This window comes from Narcine bancroftii, chromosome 14 (genome assembly GCF_036971445.1).
Source record: "Narcine bancroftii isolate sNarBan1 chromosome 14, sNarBan1.hap1, whole genome shotgun sequence".
Lineage (NCBI taxonomy): Eukaryota > Metazoa > Chordata > Chondrichthyes > Torpediniformes > Narcinidae > Narcine > Narcine bancroftii.
This window is the reverse complement of record NC_091482.1, coordinates 4010183-4025959: the sequence shown is the minus strand read 5'-3', so window position 1 is coordinate 4025959 and position 15777 is coordinate 4010183. Positions and strand designations below refer to the sequence as shown.

Genomic DNA, 15777 nt, shown 5'->3' with positions numbered 1-15777 from the left:
TTGGGTACTGAAGGACTGCACAGACCAATTGATGGAGGTCTTCACGGACATCTTCAACCCTGTTCCTGCAGGGTTCAAGGCAGCCACCATCATTCGGGTACCCAGATAGTGACAATAACAGGCCTCAGTGGTACTGACCACCATTATGAAATGCTTTGACAATTGTTAGGTCTGCTTTGTTCATGAATGAGTGAGACAAACACCAGACTGAGTCGAAATCAGGGTTCTTTGTTCTTTATTACCGGATTGTAACCCTTGCGACTAACAAAGTTAGTCGGAGAATGCATTCTGCCGTTATCAGCAAAATGGTGTTTTTTTATACCTCAGGATACGTACTTAGTAAATTATCATACCATGACATTGTCCAATGAATAAACTGTTGCTACCCTTCTCTGTTAGTCTGCTGCTCATCATTCTTGTTAGTGCAAAGCTTATCTTGAGTGTACAAGGTCACATCTGCATTCTGTTACTCCTTAGTACTGGGTGACTCCTTCTCCGGTCCCATCTCATGATGTTTTTACCTTACACCATCTGGTGATGGAATGCATCAAAGCTCATCTCCCAGAGATGCTGGATCCCTTCAAAGAAACAGTTCTACAGACAATTCTATAGACTGTCGCTTCATTCAGCCCTGGCCCATCTGGAGAACGATGCCTCGTACGCCAGGCTGCTGCTCATTGACTTCTCAGTGTTTAATACGATCTTTTCCCAGAGTCTGGTGGAGAAGCTGTCCTTGCTGGGACTCAACACTCCTCTCTGTAACTCGATCCTGGACTTCCTAACGGAAAGACCACAGATTATCCAGGTCAGTTGCAGAATATTGAGCACTCTCACGCTGAGCACTGGTGCACCTGACCACAATACTGACCCACGAGTGCATCCGCTCCCATTTCCAACAGTGTCATTAAGTTTGCAGACAACACATTGGTAATTGGCCTCATCAGCAACAACGAGTCACACTACAGAGAAGAGGTGGAAAATCGCATGAAATGGTGCAAGAGTAACAACCGGAGTTTCAATGTGGACAAGACAAAGGAGATGGTCATGGATTTCAGGAGGACCAGGAACCACTCTCCACTACACATCAACAACTCTGTAGTAGAGAGAGAGTGGAGAGCACCAAGTTCCTTGGAGTTCACTTAACTAGTAACCTCACCATCTCCTCACTCGTCAGGAATGCACAGCAGCAACTGCATTTCCTGAGAAGATTGAAGTGGGTAAGGCTACCGGCCACCATAACGTCAACCTATAGCAGCTCTATTGAGAGCATCCTGGCTGGCTGTGTCACAGTGTGATACGGTTGCTACAGAGAAATGGACAGGAGGTCAATCTACAGGACCATAAATGTGGCAGAGGATCACCAGAATCTCTTTCTCTCTCCCACCTCCAAACCCCCCCCCCCCCACCCAATCGATGTGATCTACCAGGATCATTGTCTGATGAGGGGGCGCAAAATTATTGAGGACCTCTTCCACCTTGCCCAGACCATATTTCAGCTGCTCCTGTTGGGGAAGATATACAGGAGGATCAGAGCCAGCACCACCAGGGTGAGGAACAGCTTCTTCCTATGGACAATGAGGATGCTGAACGACCAAAGGAACTGCTCACACTAACCATCCGAGGCCCTCATTTGTACAAAGTAACGTCTATTTATTTATTTTATAGCTCTAATACTTGACCTGCATTTATATTATTTTTCTTTATGTGTATTATGTCAGTTGTGTGTCTGCATGTTTTGGACTGAGGACCGGAGAACACCGTTTTGTCGGGTTGTAATTGTACAATCAGATGACAATAAAATTGATTTGACTGGGTGACAACTGTTCTTCTTTGAAACAGAGCCATGGATCTATTGCGTTCAACAGAGAAAGCTTTAATATCCTGTCAGAAAATGAACACTTTTGATATTGAAGCACTCTCTCAGTTCTGTATTGAAATGTCCCACCAGAATTTTCTGTTCATCTTTGGATTTGGCCATGAATGTGGATCTTGCTTGGAGGCTAGAATCTTGGCAACAGAACCATGACTACTTAATAAAGATATGCTCCTGACCTAGTACCTCTAGTTTATTTGCTCCAATATGGCAACAATATTGTCATTTACCCTCCAATGTTGAAAATAGGCTGGGAAATTCCTGCCATATGTGAACACAAAACAATTATTTCTGATTAATTCCCACCCCACCAATTTGTTTGTATGTTTATGAAAGGCATCCTTGATTTGGGGTCCACTAGAATCAATCATCTCATTACTGCCTTGGTCCAAATTCAAGTAAACACTCACTTTATACCTACGACTCTGTAGCTCGGTACGACATTGACACCATCTACAAATTTGCTGACAATACCACAGTAGTGGGTTGTATAAAGGATGGGGATTGAAAACATGGCTGAATGGGGCACCAACAACATCCTTGCACTCAATGTCACCGAAACGAAGGAGCTGATTGTTGACTTCAGGAAGGGAAAGCCAGAGGTGTACAATCCAGTGATCATTGGGGATCTGAGGTGGGAGACACCATCTCTTAGGATCTTTCTTGGACACAACACATTAATGGCATCGTGAAGAAAGCTTGTCAGTGTCTCTACTTCGTCAGGAGTTTGGTATGACACCAAAAACCCTGGAAAATTTCTACAGCTGTGTGGTGGAAAGAATGCTGACTGGCTGCATCATGGTCTGGAATGGGGAACCACTACTCCTGAGCCTAAACCTCTGCAAAAGGTAGTGAACACAGCCCAGGACATCACAGGTAAAACCCTCCCCACCATCGATAACATCTATAGGGAACGATGCTGTCGGAGAGCAGCAGCAATCATTAAGGATCCATGCCACTCAGTTCACACTCTGTTCTCACTGCTGCCATCAGAAAAGAGATTGTGGTGGTACACCACTGGCCTACTGCAGGGGGCAACCTCTGTAACTGCAGGAATGTAAGGGGACAGGACAACACCTGGCTGGCTGTCAATCAGTCGGCCTGAATGGATCAAGCCCCACCCAGTTGGGTGTCAATCACCCTCCGGGATATAAGCCTGTGCCGGCCTCACTCAGACTTGCTGCAGCCACAGCCAGCCTGGCTCTGTGGAAGCCTTTGTGGACTAAAGCCTGTTGTACAGTCTTTATCTCTGTGTGTGTCTGATTCTGGCTCACAGTGCACCACATGGTGGTGTAAGTTTTGTTTTTCTAATTTAATTAACTAACTCTGTTTAAATTCTCCATCTTCGGTGAAGGGATTTAAACCTACCTCCAGATTAATCCTTACGACTGCCAGTTCAGTAACGTAACTTGCATCTTACTCCCAAAGTGCAATAGTGTATGTTGTGCTTTATTTCGGGAAAATATGACCTCTTGTTTGTGTATTGAATCAATTCCATGCTCGATCAGAAATGGACAAAATAGAACTCTTGGTTTCATACTTGCATTATATAAACATTTTTTCAGGGTTAAAGATGCGCAGGTCATGGAAGGACAGTGCTAACAGAAGATCAACAGCAAGTAGCAAATGTAAAGAGAAGAGGATTGAACCATGTAAAGTAAGGCAATTGGCTAATCAGAAAACTGCATTCATTCATTCATTTTGTTATAACTTGCATTCATATTTATAAATAAAGCTTATTTAGAAGGAAATTAATTGTAATTATGGCTGTAACTAATAATAAGTTGTTGTATTCTTGTCACCTTTTCTAAAGTTATTTTCAGAAGTTTTGCATCAATAGAATTTTCTCTCCTGTGCATGCCACAGATAATTATTCTGCTTACGTGAGCTGAGACATTGACCGTCATCAGGCAAGTTGTTTATGAGAGTTACTCAGCAAGGTCTAATTGTGTTCTCAGCTTGGCTATGCACTCTGACTGTTGAAAAGGGGCTTCACCCAGAAGTATTACGATCAATCACAATAGTCTTCCTAAGATTGATGTTAACTCGTACTGATCCTAATGCTTAGGCTTGTCTACAATGTGACATCTCTGTACCTACTTGCCTTTCTAACCAGATGATCCAAATCTCCATTTTATGAATATTGAAGTAGTCTGTTCAAAGATTTCTTTTGCTATCTCTGAACAGTTTATGGCAGAAATAATTTTATTCATGGGAATGTTAGATGCTTACGTTCAGATTGTCATGGAAGTTACTTCCATTGTTGTATTAAGCAATATAGGCAAAATATCAGTGATTAATTTTAGTGCAAAAATAAATAGGGATAAGCATCATTGTTTTCACACAAGGTTTTTTTTTTCTGAGCAAAACTTAAATACCCTGGGTAACATGGACTAAAAATGCAACATCACTCTTAGATTTGCTGACAGAGCAACCTCTGATCTTACAAGGTCTAATCTGCTTTTAGGCCTTAAATCTAGACATTACTGCAAGTTTATGAAGAACTGATTTAAAATTGAATTATATTATAAATCTATTTAACGTATTCAACAACATATTGGTGGATAAAATAAGTCAAGGTTTGCATAAAAGCAGCATTCCTAATTTATAATTTATTTTTCATAAGTACTGGCACACATTTAAATAAACGTTGTATATCCTTATGCATGCTCTGTGCGCTATTTCAGGGGAAGAACCAAAGATTGCAGCCATGCCAACCTGGATTATACTGCGCTACCTGTGGTGCTGAGCTAATACGACATGCTACAGGTAAACATCAGTAGCCTACCATCAGAAGGGTAATAATATAAATCTCAGAGAGAGGTTAGGAATAATAATATTTTAAATTCTATCTTTGTGTATAGATGTGATTATTACATGCTGGGTATTGTGAATGTGTGTGTACCATGCTGTGGAGAAATACTATTTCGTCTGGTTGTACATGTACAGACAGATGATAATAAACTTGAACTTGGTGTGTGCCAGGAAAATCTTATGAAAGTGAGTATTTATTTCCCACGTTGTCTTTAATTGTGACATGTGTATAATACTTAATGCCCTACCTAATGATGGAGGGTTTCAACCCATTCTTTTCCTCCCACTGATGGTGCCCCCAGTCCACTAAATTCCTCCAGCAGATTGTGTTTCGCCTTATTGGCATTGGCTCTTTCTCCTCAAACATCTCTTGGCAAGGAGACACAAGCATCAAACTGACTCAAACTGCAGGAATGCTGTTTTAGTTCTGGAGAAGTTAACAAGGGCCTAATGTCTTTGTCACTCAGCCCAGTTTTGTAGTCATCATAACCTAATGTTGAAGCATGATGTCATCAGGTAGAAATATTGAAAAAATTGAGCAACTAAGTGAATTCAGCATAAATGGACAAACATTCAAATAAACTCCAGTATTTCCTTGGATTATTTCCAAAGAATAGTTTGGAAGAAATCTATTGTGTTGAATAAAAGAGATTTAACTAAATCTTTGCAGAAGTTCATTTTGACGATTACTTCTACAAGCACATGCTATTAGATTGTTGATTTATGTGGGTATGGCAGAGATATTTTATGTAGTTTAACAGAGCTGAGATCTGTTTCCAGACATGTTGGTTAAAGCAGCCTGTAACAGAGACGATATGACCAAACTAAGGAAAGTCGCCCAGAGTGCAAACAAAAACTTCAACCTTCAGAAACACTGTTGCAGCTGCCAGACTAAAACAACTTGTACCAAAGATTCTGGTGAAATGTTGCTAGTCATGGAAGACGCAAGAGGAATTTCTTGCCTTAAGGAAAATACGCAGGCTTATGAAGCTACAGTAAAGAGCCAAGGTACTGTATCAATAAAGTCAAATCCCATTATTTAAGAAATTGGGTTTCAGGGGATTTTTCTTTCATTCTCCTCACCATTTGTGCTACATTCTTGTCTTTGTTACTACTCTGCCCTATTAAGTGCAGTGATGGAATAACACAATCATAATTTAAACTTAAACCATTAAAAATTGGAGGAAATGAAAAGCCTTAGTGATTCACAGAGATGTTCCTATGGTTCAACATCATTGTTGATTGCACTGAAGAGTTTACCAGGAGGTAAAGATATACTAACACAAATCTCACCGTATCCAAGAAGCTAGTTCACAATTTAGATCTAAATGTACACCCTTTACTCCCTCCCTCTCTCCCTCTTTCTGTGACACTGTCTGAAGCCCCCAGAAGTAAACACCAGTTTAGTTATTTCAGGATTTTCCTTAAACTTTGTCACTCCTGATATGAGCCAAAAATTCTATTCCATAACTGGTTTAAGACTCTAGTCAATAGACTGGAAAACGAGGACAGAACAAGTTATATTGTCATCCAACCTTTTCAAATTCTAGTTATTACCCAAAGCTATGTGCAGTCCTTAGACCAATGCTGAATCTGCTTTTAAAAAAGTAATTTCATCCCAGGAATTGTGTAGATTTTCTCCTTGTAGAATCTCACCAAAATTGTTTGAATCCTTAGAAATCTAAGGCATTTGAAAAGTAACATTATCCAACTTTTTTTTAAATTTTTTTATTTTTCACACCATAAATCACAATAGCCATGATATACACTTTTTCTTTTTCACACATTTACAGTGACTTTTTCTCCCCCCACCCCCTATCCAACTTGATGATCTTTCTTGCATGTATACCATGAATTCTAGCCACATACTTCTCAAAAATCTATGGGTTCCCTTCCCTGTGAAGCAGTCACATTTTGGTTTTTCTGAACTTCTCTCCTACGACTTCATAAAAATATTTGTTACATGAGGTGAAAAGAAAACAAGGCTTTCGCCCTTGGGGTGGGGAGTGGATTAGGGACCTCATTGAGAATGACTGGTTTAGATCTTCCTGGTTGACCAAGCTGTGGGGAGAGGGGGGATGGTGGTTGTGAGGTGAAAAAAGGCAATATAAACTTGTTTGTGTTGTTCTCTGCATCTCTGAGTTATTGCCCGATGAAGGTGTCTGAGAGACATAATGTACACTGATTCAGGGAACAACTGTTGATGAAGGTACTTGAAGAAAGCCCCCCCCCCCCCTCCACAATAACTCTCCTCAATGGCAGATAATAGGGGCTCCCATGTAATGACCATAATTAGATTTGCCTCCTTTCTTTAACATGGTGTTGTTTTTCAGTTGGCATATTACCTTTTTGAATCTTGTCAGCCTTGAAGGTGGCCAACTGTCATCCCTGGCCTCCATATAACCACTTATAGCTCAGAACAGGCCAGTTTGGCCCTACTAGTCCATGCCGTAACAAATTCCCACCCTCCTAGTCCCACTGACCAGCACCCGGTCCATACCCCTCCAGTCCTCTCCTATCCATGTAACGATCCAGTCTTTCCTTAAATGTAACCAATGATCCCGCCTCGACCACGTCTGCCGGAAGCTCATTCCACATCCCTACCACCCTTTGCGTAAAGAAATTTCCCCTTCAATCTTAAACCATGCCCTCTAGTTTGAATCTCCCCACTCAATTGAAAAAGCCTATCCACATTTACTCTGTCTGTCCCTTTTAAAATCTTAAACACCTCTATCAAGTCCCCCCTCAATCTTCTACGCTCCAGAGAAAAAAGCCCTAGTCTGCACAACCTTTCCCTGTAACTCAAACCTTGAAATCCTGTCAACATTCTCGTGAACCTTCTCTGCACTCTCTCTATTTTGTTTATATCTTTCCTATAATTTGGTGACCAAAACTGTACACAGAACTCCAAATTTGCCCTCACAATGCCTCGTACAATTTCATCATAACCTCCCTACTCTTGAATTAAATACTCCGATTTATGAAGGCCTCCTAGTTTAAAAATACTTTAATCTTAAAAGTCTCATCTTTGCTTCCATGGGAACTTGCCACCCTGCTTCTATAATCCCTGCTGGTCCTCCAAGGTATTTTTACTGTTCTTGACAAGTTTTAAACTTCTAAATATATCTTGTCTAAATTTGCTTAGTTCCAAAGGAATTACTTCGGTTTCATCTTCAAAACCAAATTTCTAACCAAGACTTTAATTTGTGTTCTAATATGTGACTCAGAATCAAGTTTTATTTGTTTACATTTTTCTGTGAAATCACTTGGGATAATTTTCCCTGTTACAGGTGCCATAAAAATTTAATTGACTGTTGGATTGGAAATAACCTCAAGCTTGGGAAAATGAGGTTGTCATTGAACATATTATATTTTGATTTTTAAGATAAAATATTACAAATGTTGTATTAGTGTTTTCTCAACATCTTAGGAAAACAAAGAAGCATCTCATTTAATGATTTGTTCAAATTCATTATCTTTCAATCTTTCCATTTCTATATTTAAAGCATTTGAATTGTATACAATTGTTATTTTTATTGATGTACCTTTATCCACTGCCTCAACAAATCCAAACACAGGCAAAAGATTCCTAGATTACTGAAAGATTCGGGCGGCCTGGTTAATGTAGCGGAAAGCGCAATGTTATCACAACACCAGCAACCTAGGTTCGAATCTGGCACTGTCTGTAAAGAGTTTGTATATTCTCCCCATGTCTGTGTGGGTTACCTCCGGGTGCTTCAGTTTTCTCTCACCCTCAAAAAATACAGGGGTTGTAGGTTAATTGGGGTATATGGACAGTACGGGCTCATGGGTTGGAAGAACATATTAATGAATGTTTAAATGTCTAAATTTAAATAAATCTACCCAACTTTTTATAACCACAATCTGTCCTTTTTTTGCTTTTCAACAGTCTCTATTGCTTAAAAGTTTGTTATTTTAATTAAAATAATATTCTGGCATTGTTGCCTGGAGCAGCAGTAGATTTTTGTATTGCATTTTATAAATGAAAAAGGCAATGCATGGGCTTTGTGTGAATCGAACTTTTGAAGTTACAAATGTGACTTAAAGCAGAACTTTGAAAACTTGATCACATAGTTTATTTTGACTTCATATGTCACATATGCTGTGTTTGAATTCAATAAATTTGGTAGGAGGTATCCACAACTGGTTAAGTACTTTAAAAGGCTAAAAACCCAAACTAACTTTTAACTCTGAGCCCTTTCAAAATTTCATAAGGCCTTGTACAGCAGCAGTGAATTCCAACATGCCATGTACTGTGGTATTTTTCTTCACAAATGTGTGGTTGCACAAGTGATTTTGACAAAATATGTCAATCAATTTTCAAATGTGAAATTGAGCAGTCAGCAGAGTTTAGGACCTTATTTCCCTGTCTTTTGTGTTGATAGGCTCGCAGCAAACTATCTTATTGTTAAACGCTATGTGGAACTCAAAGGAATCGACTTTGACTTGCTATTTACAATGCAAAAACTGTGTCCATCAATCAAGTCCCCAATGCTTATTGATGGGTGCTGAAATAATACAACCGAATGACCTTGGAAGACCAAAGGTAGGAAGCGCACACTAAATAATATTGATATGTTGACCTACATATTTTCAACTTTAGACTGTCTTACTGTATTTACAGAGAGAGTTATTGTTTAGGTTAATAAAGTTGACAAAAGTTCAGTTTTATTGTCAGAGTACACACATGACATCACATGTAATCCTGAGATTCTTTTTAGAATTGCCTTCTGGGTGACAGGATGGTAAGAAGTCATATTTCAAGGTATTAGAGCTCTTAGTGGAAGAATTGTCTGCAGGGGTCACAGAATTTCTAAAACATTATAGTAAACTATCATAGACTTGTATCTTAATGGACAGGGAAATTAGGCTCTATAAAGTCAAACATGCTGGTCAAATACTTTGAGCGACAGATAGGACCTACCTTAAGGGAGTAGAAAATCTGAGTTAATATGATATGGCAGGTATTGTGATTTCAAAATCTTGACCAAATACCTTCAACTGCCACATTATTGAGATCACCAGTGAAGACCACAGGAACTTATCATACTTAGAGATCAATAGAAGCGACTGTGCTGTAATCTCTTGTCTTAAATGAAGCCAAAATGGGACAGTTAACCAGAAAATCTAATAATTACTACATATTCAAAAATACCCTTAATGAGCACGACAGTCAAAAAAATTGTTGTAATGGTTACTGTCTGGAATCACATTTTTGTATATTAATTGCCTTTCAATATCTGCACATCACTTGTATTAGCTCTTAATAAGCCCATTAAATCTTGTCTGATTGGTAGCTTAAGAAGACTAAGGAAAGAGAGTAGAAAGACCTGTTATATATTATACGTTTGATTTAAATCACTGTCAGTATCAAAAATACTTGCCTTTGAAATTCACTGTGCCTTATTGACCGTCTGGATTAGGAAAACCAGCACCACGACACCTTTGAAAACAGCGCTCCAAAGACCTTCACAAAGGTACAATGAAAGAGATTATAAAAGATAGCATGATCTCCCAGTGGCCACCCATTTAAATTTCCCATCCCATTCCTTTGCTGATGTCTCATGCACTGCCAGACTGATACAAACTGCAAATTGGAGGAACAGCACATCATCTTCTGTCTGGGCACCCTCCAATGGGATGGCATTAATATCAACTTCTCCTGTTAAATCCTCCCATCCCAGCTGCATTCCCCTGTCTCCTTTCCTCTAGTTCTGTCTGTCTGTCTGTCTGTCTGTCTGTCTCTCTCTCTCTCTCTCTCTCTCTCTCTCACAGAGCTAAAATCAATTCTCACCTTTCTTCTCAACCTATCCAATCAACACCTCTTGTTTGTTGGTCTGGACGACTCCTCCCATTCTTCCCCCTTTCTCTCCCAGTCTTTAGACACTTGCCTGCTTTTTGCTTATACCTTGACGAAGGGCTTGGGCCCGAAACATCAGTAATATATCTTGACCTCCTATGGATGATGCAAAATCAGCTGAGTTCCTCCAACATTTACTTTGTGTTTCTACTATAATTAAAAAGACTGATATTCTGTTGAGCATAAGTATCATTGGGCAACATAAATAATGGAGCAATTATTGAAAAATAATCTTAGCTAATTTCTTCAGATGCAGAAAATTGTAACAGTCAAAAATATTAGAATTGTCTTAATATCATTGTATAATTTTCAATTTGCTTATTTGTTCTGATAAGAAGGACATGGAAGAGTTAAAATGCATTTCCCCATGCAGGCAAGTCAATTCCACGCATTACAATGTAATGTTTTATTTGAATGATTAATTGTTTAATTTCAGATGTTTTTTTAGATAAATCAAGCATGAAGATGAATAAAGTTCAATTATTGGTTATTCTTTACCATTGTGACATTTTGATGGCAATGATGAATACGGGTATAAACTTTGATACTCTTCCCACAGTTGTTAGTAGCCAATATCAGTGATTTGAGGTATTATTTTGTCAGTTGTCTCGAATAATTGCAAACAATAATATCCCAAACAGACGGGAAGGAATTTAACTTAGTTCATGAGTTCAGAACTGGGCCCAACTATAATGATACAAACTCCTGCTTCTGTCATTTTTTTTAAAGAATGGATAATATTGTTGGAAAATAGATGAAGTTTAACAATTCGTCTCCAATAGTACGTGATAATACTGTACATGTATCCCATTGATGTGTTTTTAATAAGGAAGTAACAAAGTCTAAATGCTCTTCTATCTGCTAGTTTTAGGAAGTCCCTTTTAGAATTATAGAATGTGCTGAGAAGAGAAAAAACAGGATTTAGTTCATTCTCCAATTTATAAATATCTACTTCAGAGTACATATCAATAAACCCTATTTCAGGTTCCAGGAAAGTCTCTCTGGAATTCAAAGGGCTTAGATGGGAAATTTGGAAAAACATTTAAAGATCAGATTTTGAAGGGAATTTAATTCATTACTTTTGAACAATTGTGATTAATAGCCATAACTCTCTGAAATTTACATTCACAAAACACCTTAAAGACAGTAAAACATTTCATGCTAGTTTCCTGGAGTGATATCAAGGAATTTCCCATGGGTGTCATTAAACAATGACTGACACCCAGCTGCATAGGGAGATCTATGAGCATATATGAACATATCAGTTAGATCCACGAGTGGGCCAATTGGTGCCTTAAGCCTGCTCTGGCATTTAATAAATCATGGCTGGAATGATTGCAGATGCACCATCCACCATCATTTTTCATTTCCATGATTAACAACATTCAAAGACCTTTTTTCTACCATATAGAGAGCTGCAAAGACTCAATGCTTCAGTCTTAAATGGGTGATTTTTTTTTTAAACAGTGATCCCTATTGACAGGTTCTTCCACAAGAATCTCAAATGGCATTCACTCTGTGAACACTTCTCAAGATCTTGAGTTTCAGTCAAGTCACCTTTCTAAGTTCAAGCAGACACAAGCCCAGGCTGCCAATCTCTCCTAGTTCGAAACCTTGGGCAGCTGTGTCTTCACTAAACTTCTTCCAATGTATTAACATTCACTTCTAGAAAAAATGAGAGGCATACACTCACTTTCATACTCAATCCCTTGGCAATAAGCAATAACATTCGGTTAATTTTTCTAATTACTCACAGCACATGCATACTTCACATTTGCACATCATGCACTTGCTCATCCAAATTCTTCTGTGTCTCAGAACTCTGCAATTCTCAACATTTAGATAGTATACAATATATCATGTTCACTTTTTATTCTGCCAAAATAGGCAATTTCATCTTTTCTACAGACTCCATCTACCAGATCATTCTCCACCTGCTTGACCATTTATAAAGGACCATTTATATTCCTCTTCACAACTTACTTTGATACTTACTTTGTATCAATAGCAAATTTAGTAGCTCTTTCTTGGTGCCTTCAACCAAACCATTTGTATAAATTGTAAGACTATAATGCCTTAGCATTGATCCCCTTGGTAATCTGTTCGTAGGATCATGTTAATCAGAGAAAGACCCATTTGTTTACCGTATATACTCGTGTCATAGTTGATCCTGTGTAATAGTCAGTGCCCTCTCCCCACCCCCCTCTCCCTTTTTTGGCCCAAAAATCACATTTTCACTATGACCCATGTAAGAGTCGAATCCCTACACCTTTTTTTTGCCCCAACTGCCCACCCATCCAAACTCCTGCCACCCTGACTGTGGGTCCTCACACTGGCTGCCCAGACACCGGAGATCCCAACACCCTGAACACGGATCCTCACCCAGCCGGCCACCCAAGCTCCCGACACCCTGACTGAGGATCCTCGCTCTGGCCACCTGCCCACCAGAGTTCCTGATGCCCCACCCATCCAAGCTCTCAACACCCAAAATGCAGACTTACCATCCAGTCCTGGTCACCTGAGCTCCCGATGCCTTGAACAGCACAGTTACTTAGCACGGTCAAAAGTTTGACCTGTGTAAATGTTGACTCCCCAGATTTGACCCAAAAAATTGGTCCAAAAAACTCAACAATTATACGATTAATTATGGTATGGAAAATGCATTGTAGTTTGCAATAAACAAAATAAAAAATATGGTTTCCATATTTCTTATAATAAAATGCCCGTGCTGCTAAACCTCACTAAGCAGATTGGACCTAAATTCATTGGATTGGAGAAGAATGATAGATCATCATTTGAAATACATGGACTCTGGAGGGTGGGTGTGCTGGGGGAATTGACACAGGATGGATTGAGAGAGAATATTTCCATTAATGGGAGTATCTTCAACGAGGGGCAGAGTTTCAGAATACGGACTTGCTCATTAAAACAAACACGAGAGGAATTTCTTCTCAGGTTTTTAAAAAAAATTCTACCTCAGAGCTGCAGGGAAAGAATCATTAAATACTCTCTAGGTGGAGATTAACAGATATTTGAACAACAAGATGATCACTTTGAATTGGAAGAAAGTGGCATTGTGGCTAAGACTGGATTAGACATGATCTTATTGAATAATGGAGTGGGCTTAAGAAATTGTTTGGCCTACTTTGACTACTGTTTTGTATGCAAGATGTAAAGGAGTTACTGTAAGTTCCTTAAGACCACAGAGATGCACCTCCACATCCATGTCCCCAATTGTTAGTGTTCTTGCCAAGCCAGTACTGAGACTATGATCATGCCCAAGCAGCTCCTGCACCTGTCACCAAACTCGGGGAGTGAAAAAATGGCTCCTTGAAAACTTGTTACCTATTCACTGATGTGGGAATCCCTGGCCATCTGACTACTCAAAATGGAGGGGAAAAAAAACCACTGGAAAAGCAATGACCACCTTATGTCTCCATAACAAGGGCACACTGTGGGCAAAGAGTATAACTTATACACAAGCTTACCCATCCAGCCCATCAAGCATTACCTGCCTCACAGTGACAGAAAGACTTAACAATTGTCTCAGAACCCTCCAAACTAGAACAAAAAGAAGTTGCTCTGGATTCAGAGGAACTGGGCAAAGCACAAGGTTGACCTTTTTGTTTACTCCATCGAACTCTTATTTATGAAATGACTCAGTTACTAATTCAATCTGTAAAAGTTTCTAAATCGAACCCAGAGGACGTGCGTGCAACTGAGGGGATTCTCAACATTATAGTGTGGAGCGTTATTGACAGAGGGATTTATTTGTAGAGCTGGTCTCAGCAATCCAATAGATATCTAACCCTAAAATAAATGGTTTCCAAAGGTGTTGATTTCCAGTCTAGCAGGTGGTTCATATTCAAATATGTGATCAGCTGCTTCTCATTATACTTACTTTGTGTTTTGTAAAGTATAGAAATAACAAACCTGTCAGTCTCTGCCTATGGCAGGTCCTGACTTTACACTATTTCCTGCTTTGACAACAGGGTATAAAGTTTAATTCATCCACTTGGATTCATTCTGTGCATCAATTGCTGCGACTGCCATTGTTTACTCATTGTATCCCAATTATAATGTTTTCTGGGGTTTATTATGACTTTTCCTTCTTTGAGTAAAAGGTTGAATCAAAATGCTAACAGATACAGTTAGTATGAAAGGACAGTAAACAAATGGTGATGCAGGCAAGGGACAGACAAAGGTCGATGATTGAAATCCATTTTCAATTGAGTTGCCTACTATTTGTGTGAATTTGGAGGGCTTTATTTCAAACTATGAAAATGTCTTTAATCGTTTGCCAATTTCTTTCTGAGACAGCGTTAGCAAGATAAAAGTATTTTTAAACCATACGCAGGCAATGTTTTCCTCTTGCTGCTTTGTGATTTGTATTCCTCAAGTTGTCTTAACCCTTAAAATCCCTATGAAATTCCATCATTCCCAGATCAGAGCTCCCCCTCCCAGATATCAATTAAGACTCCTGCCTCCTTTTTGCTTGAAGAAGGGCTCAGGCCCAGAACATCAGTAATATATCTTTATCTCCTGTGGATGCTGTGGGAATGGCTGTATTCCTCCAGCATTTCTGTGTGTTCCTTATAGATTTCTAGATTAATATAGCATTTCGTATTGTTGGTACCAGGAATACAAGGTAGAAATGGTTCTGCATAAAAGCAGACATAGAAACAAAGTATAAAAATTGAAATTGCTGGAATTACTCAGCAGGACAGAGAGTATCTGAATTGGGAAAGACAGTTAATCTTGGTAATAATAGCTACCAGATTGTTATCTGGCACACTAATGTCCTTTACAGGAGACTGTCCAGTCTAACTTATGTGTAACTCCAGTCCTACTGACTTAAATACTTTCTGAAATGATCAAGAAAGCCATTCAAACAGAGAAAGAATAAAATAGGGCAGACCATTTGGCATTCAATTAGATCTGTAATTTTGTCCGTTATAATGAAAGGTCACCCATCTTATTTTTCAAATTTCCTCAAAGTGGCATCACAGGTAGATAGGGTCGTGTGAGACTTTAGGCACGTTAGCCTTCATAAATCAAAGTATTGAGTATAGGAGTTGGGATGTTGTGGTAAACTTGTCTAAAAAATTAATGGGACCAAATATGGAGTATTGTGTGCCATTTTGGTCATCCAACTACAGGAAAGATATCAATAAAATTGAAAGAGTGCAAGAGATTTATTAGGATATTG

General features: G+C 39.1%; 1 protein-coding gene across 5 annotated transcripts in view; it reads left to right on the top strand.

Annotated features, from left to right (window-relative positions):
• Window positions 1–15777, top strand: part of brip1 (BRCA1 interacting helicase 1) — a 342881-nt gene that overhangs the window by 180909 nt on the left and 146195 nt on the right. For 4 of the 5 annotated variants that reach the window (XM_069911456.1, XM_069911452.1, XM_069911453.1 and 1 more), the window contains 4 exons: window positions 3439–3530; window positions 4561–4642; window positions 5468–5695; window positions 9094–9254. In XM_069911456.1, coding sequence (XP_069767557.1) covers window positions 3439–3530; window positions 4561–4642; window positions 5468–5695; window positions 9094–9254 — 563 coding nt within the window. Of the gene's footprint in view, window positions 1–3438; window positions 3531–4560; window positions 4643–5467; window positions 5696–9093; window positions 9255–10131; window positions 10425–15777 lie in introns of those variants that run through there. The other variant, XM_069911454.1, reaches the window with a different exon arrangement.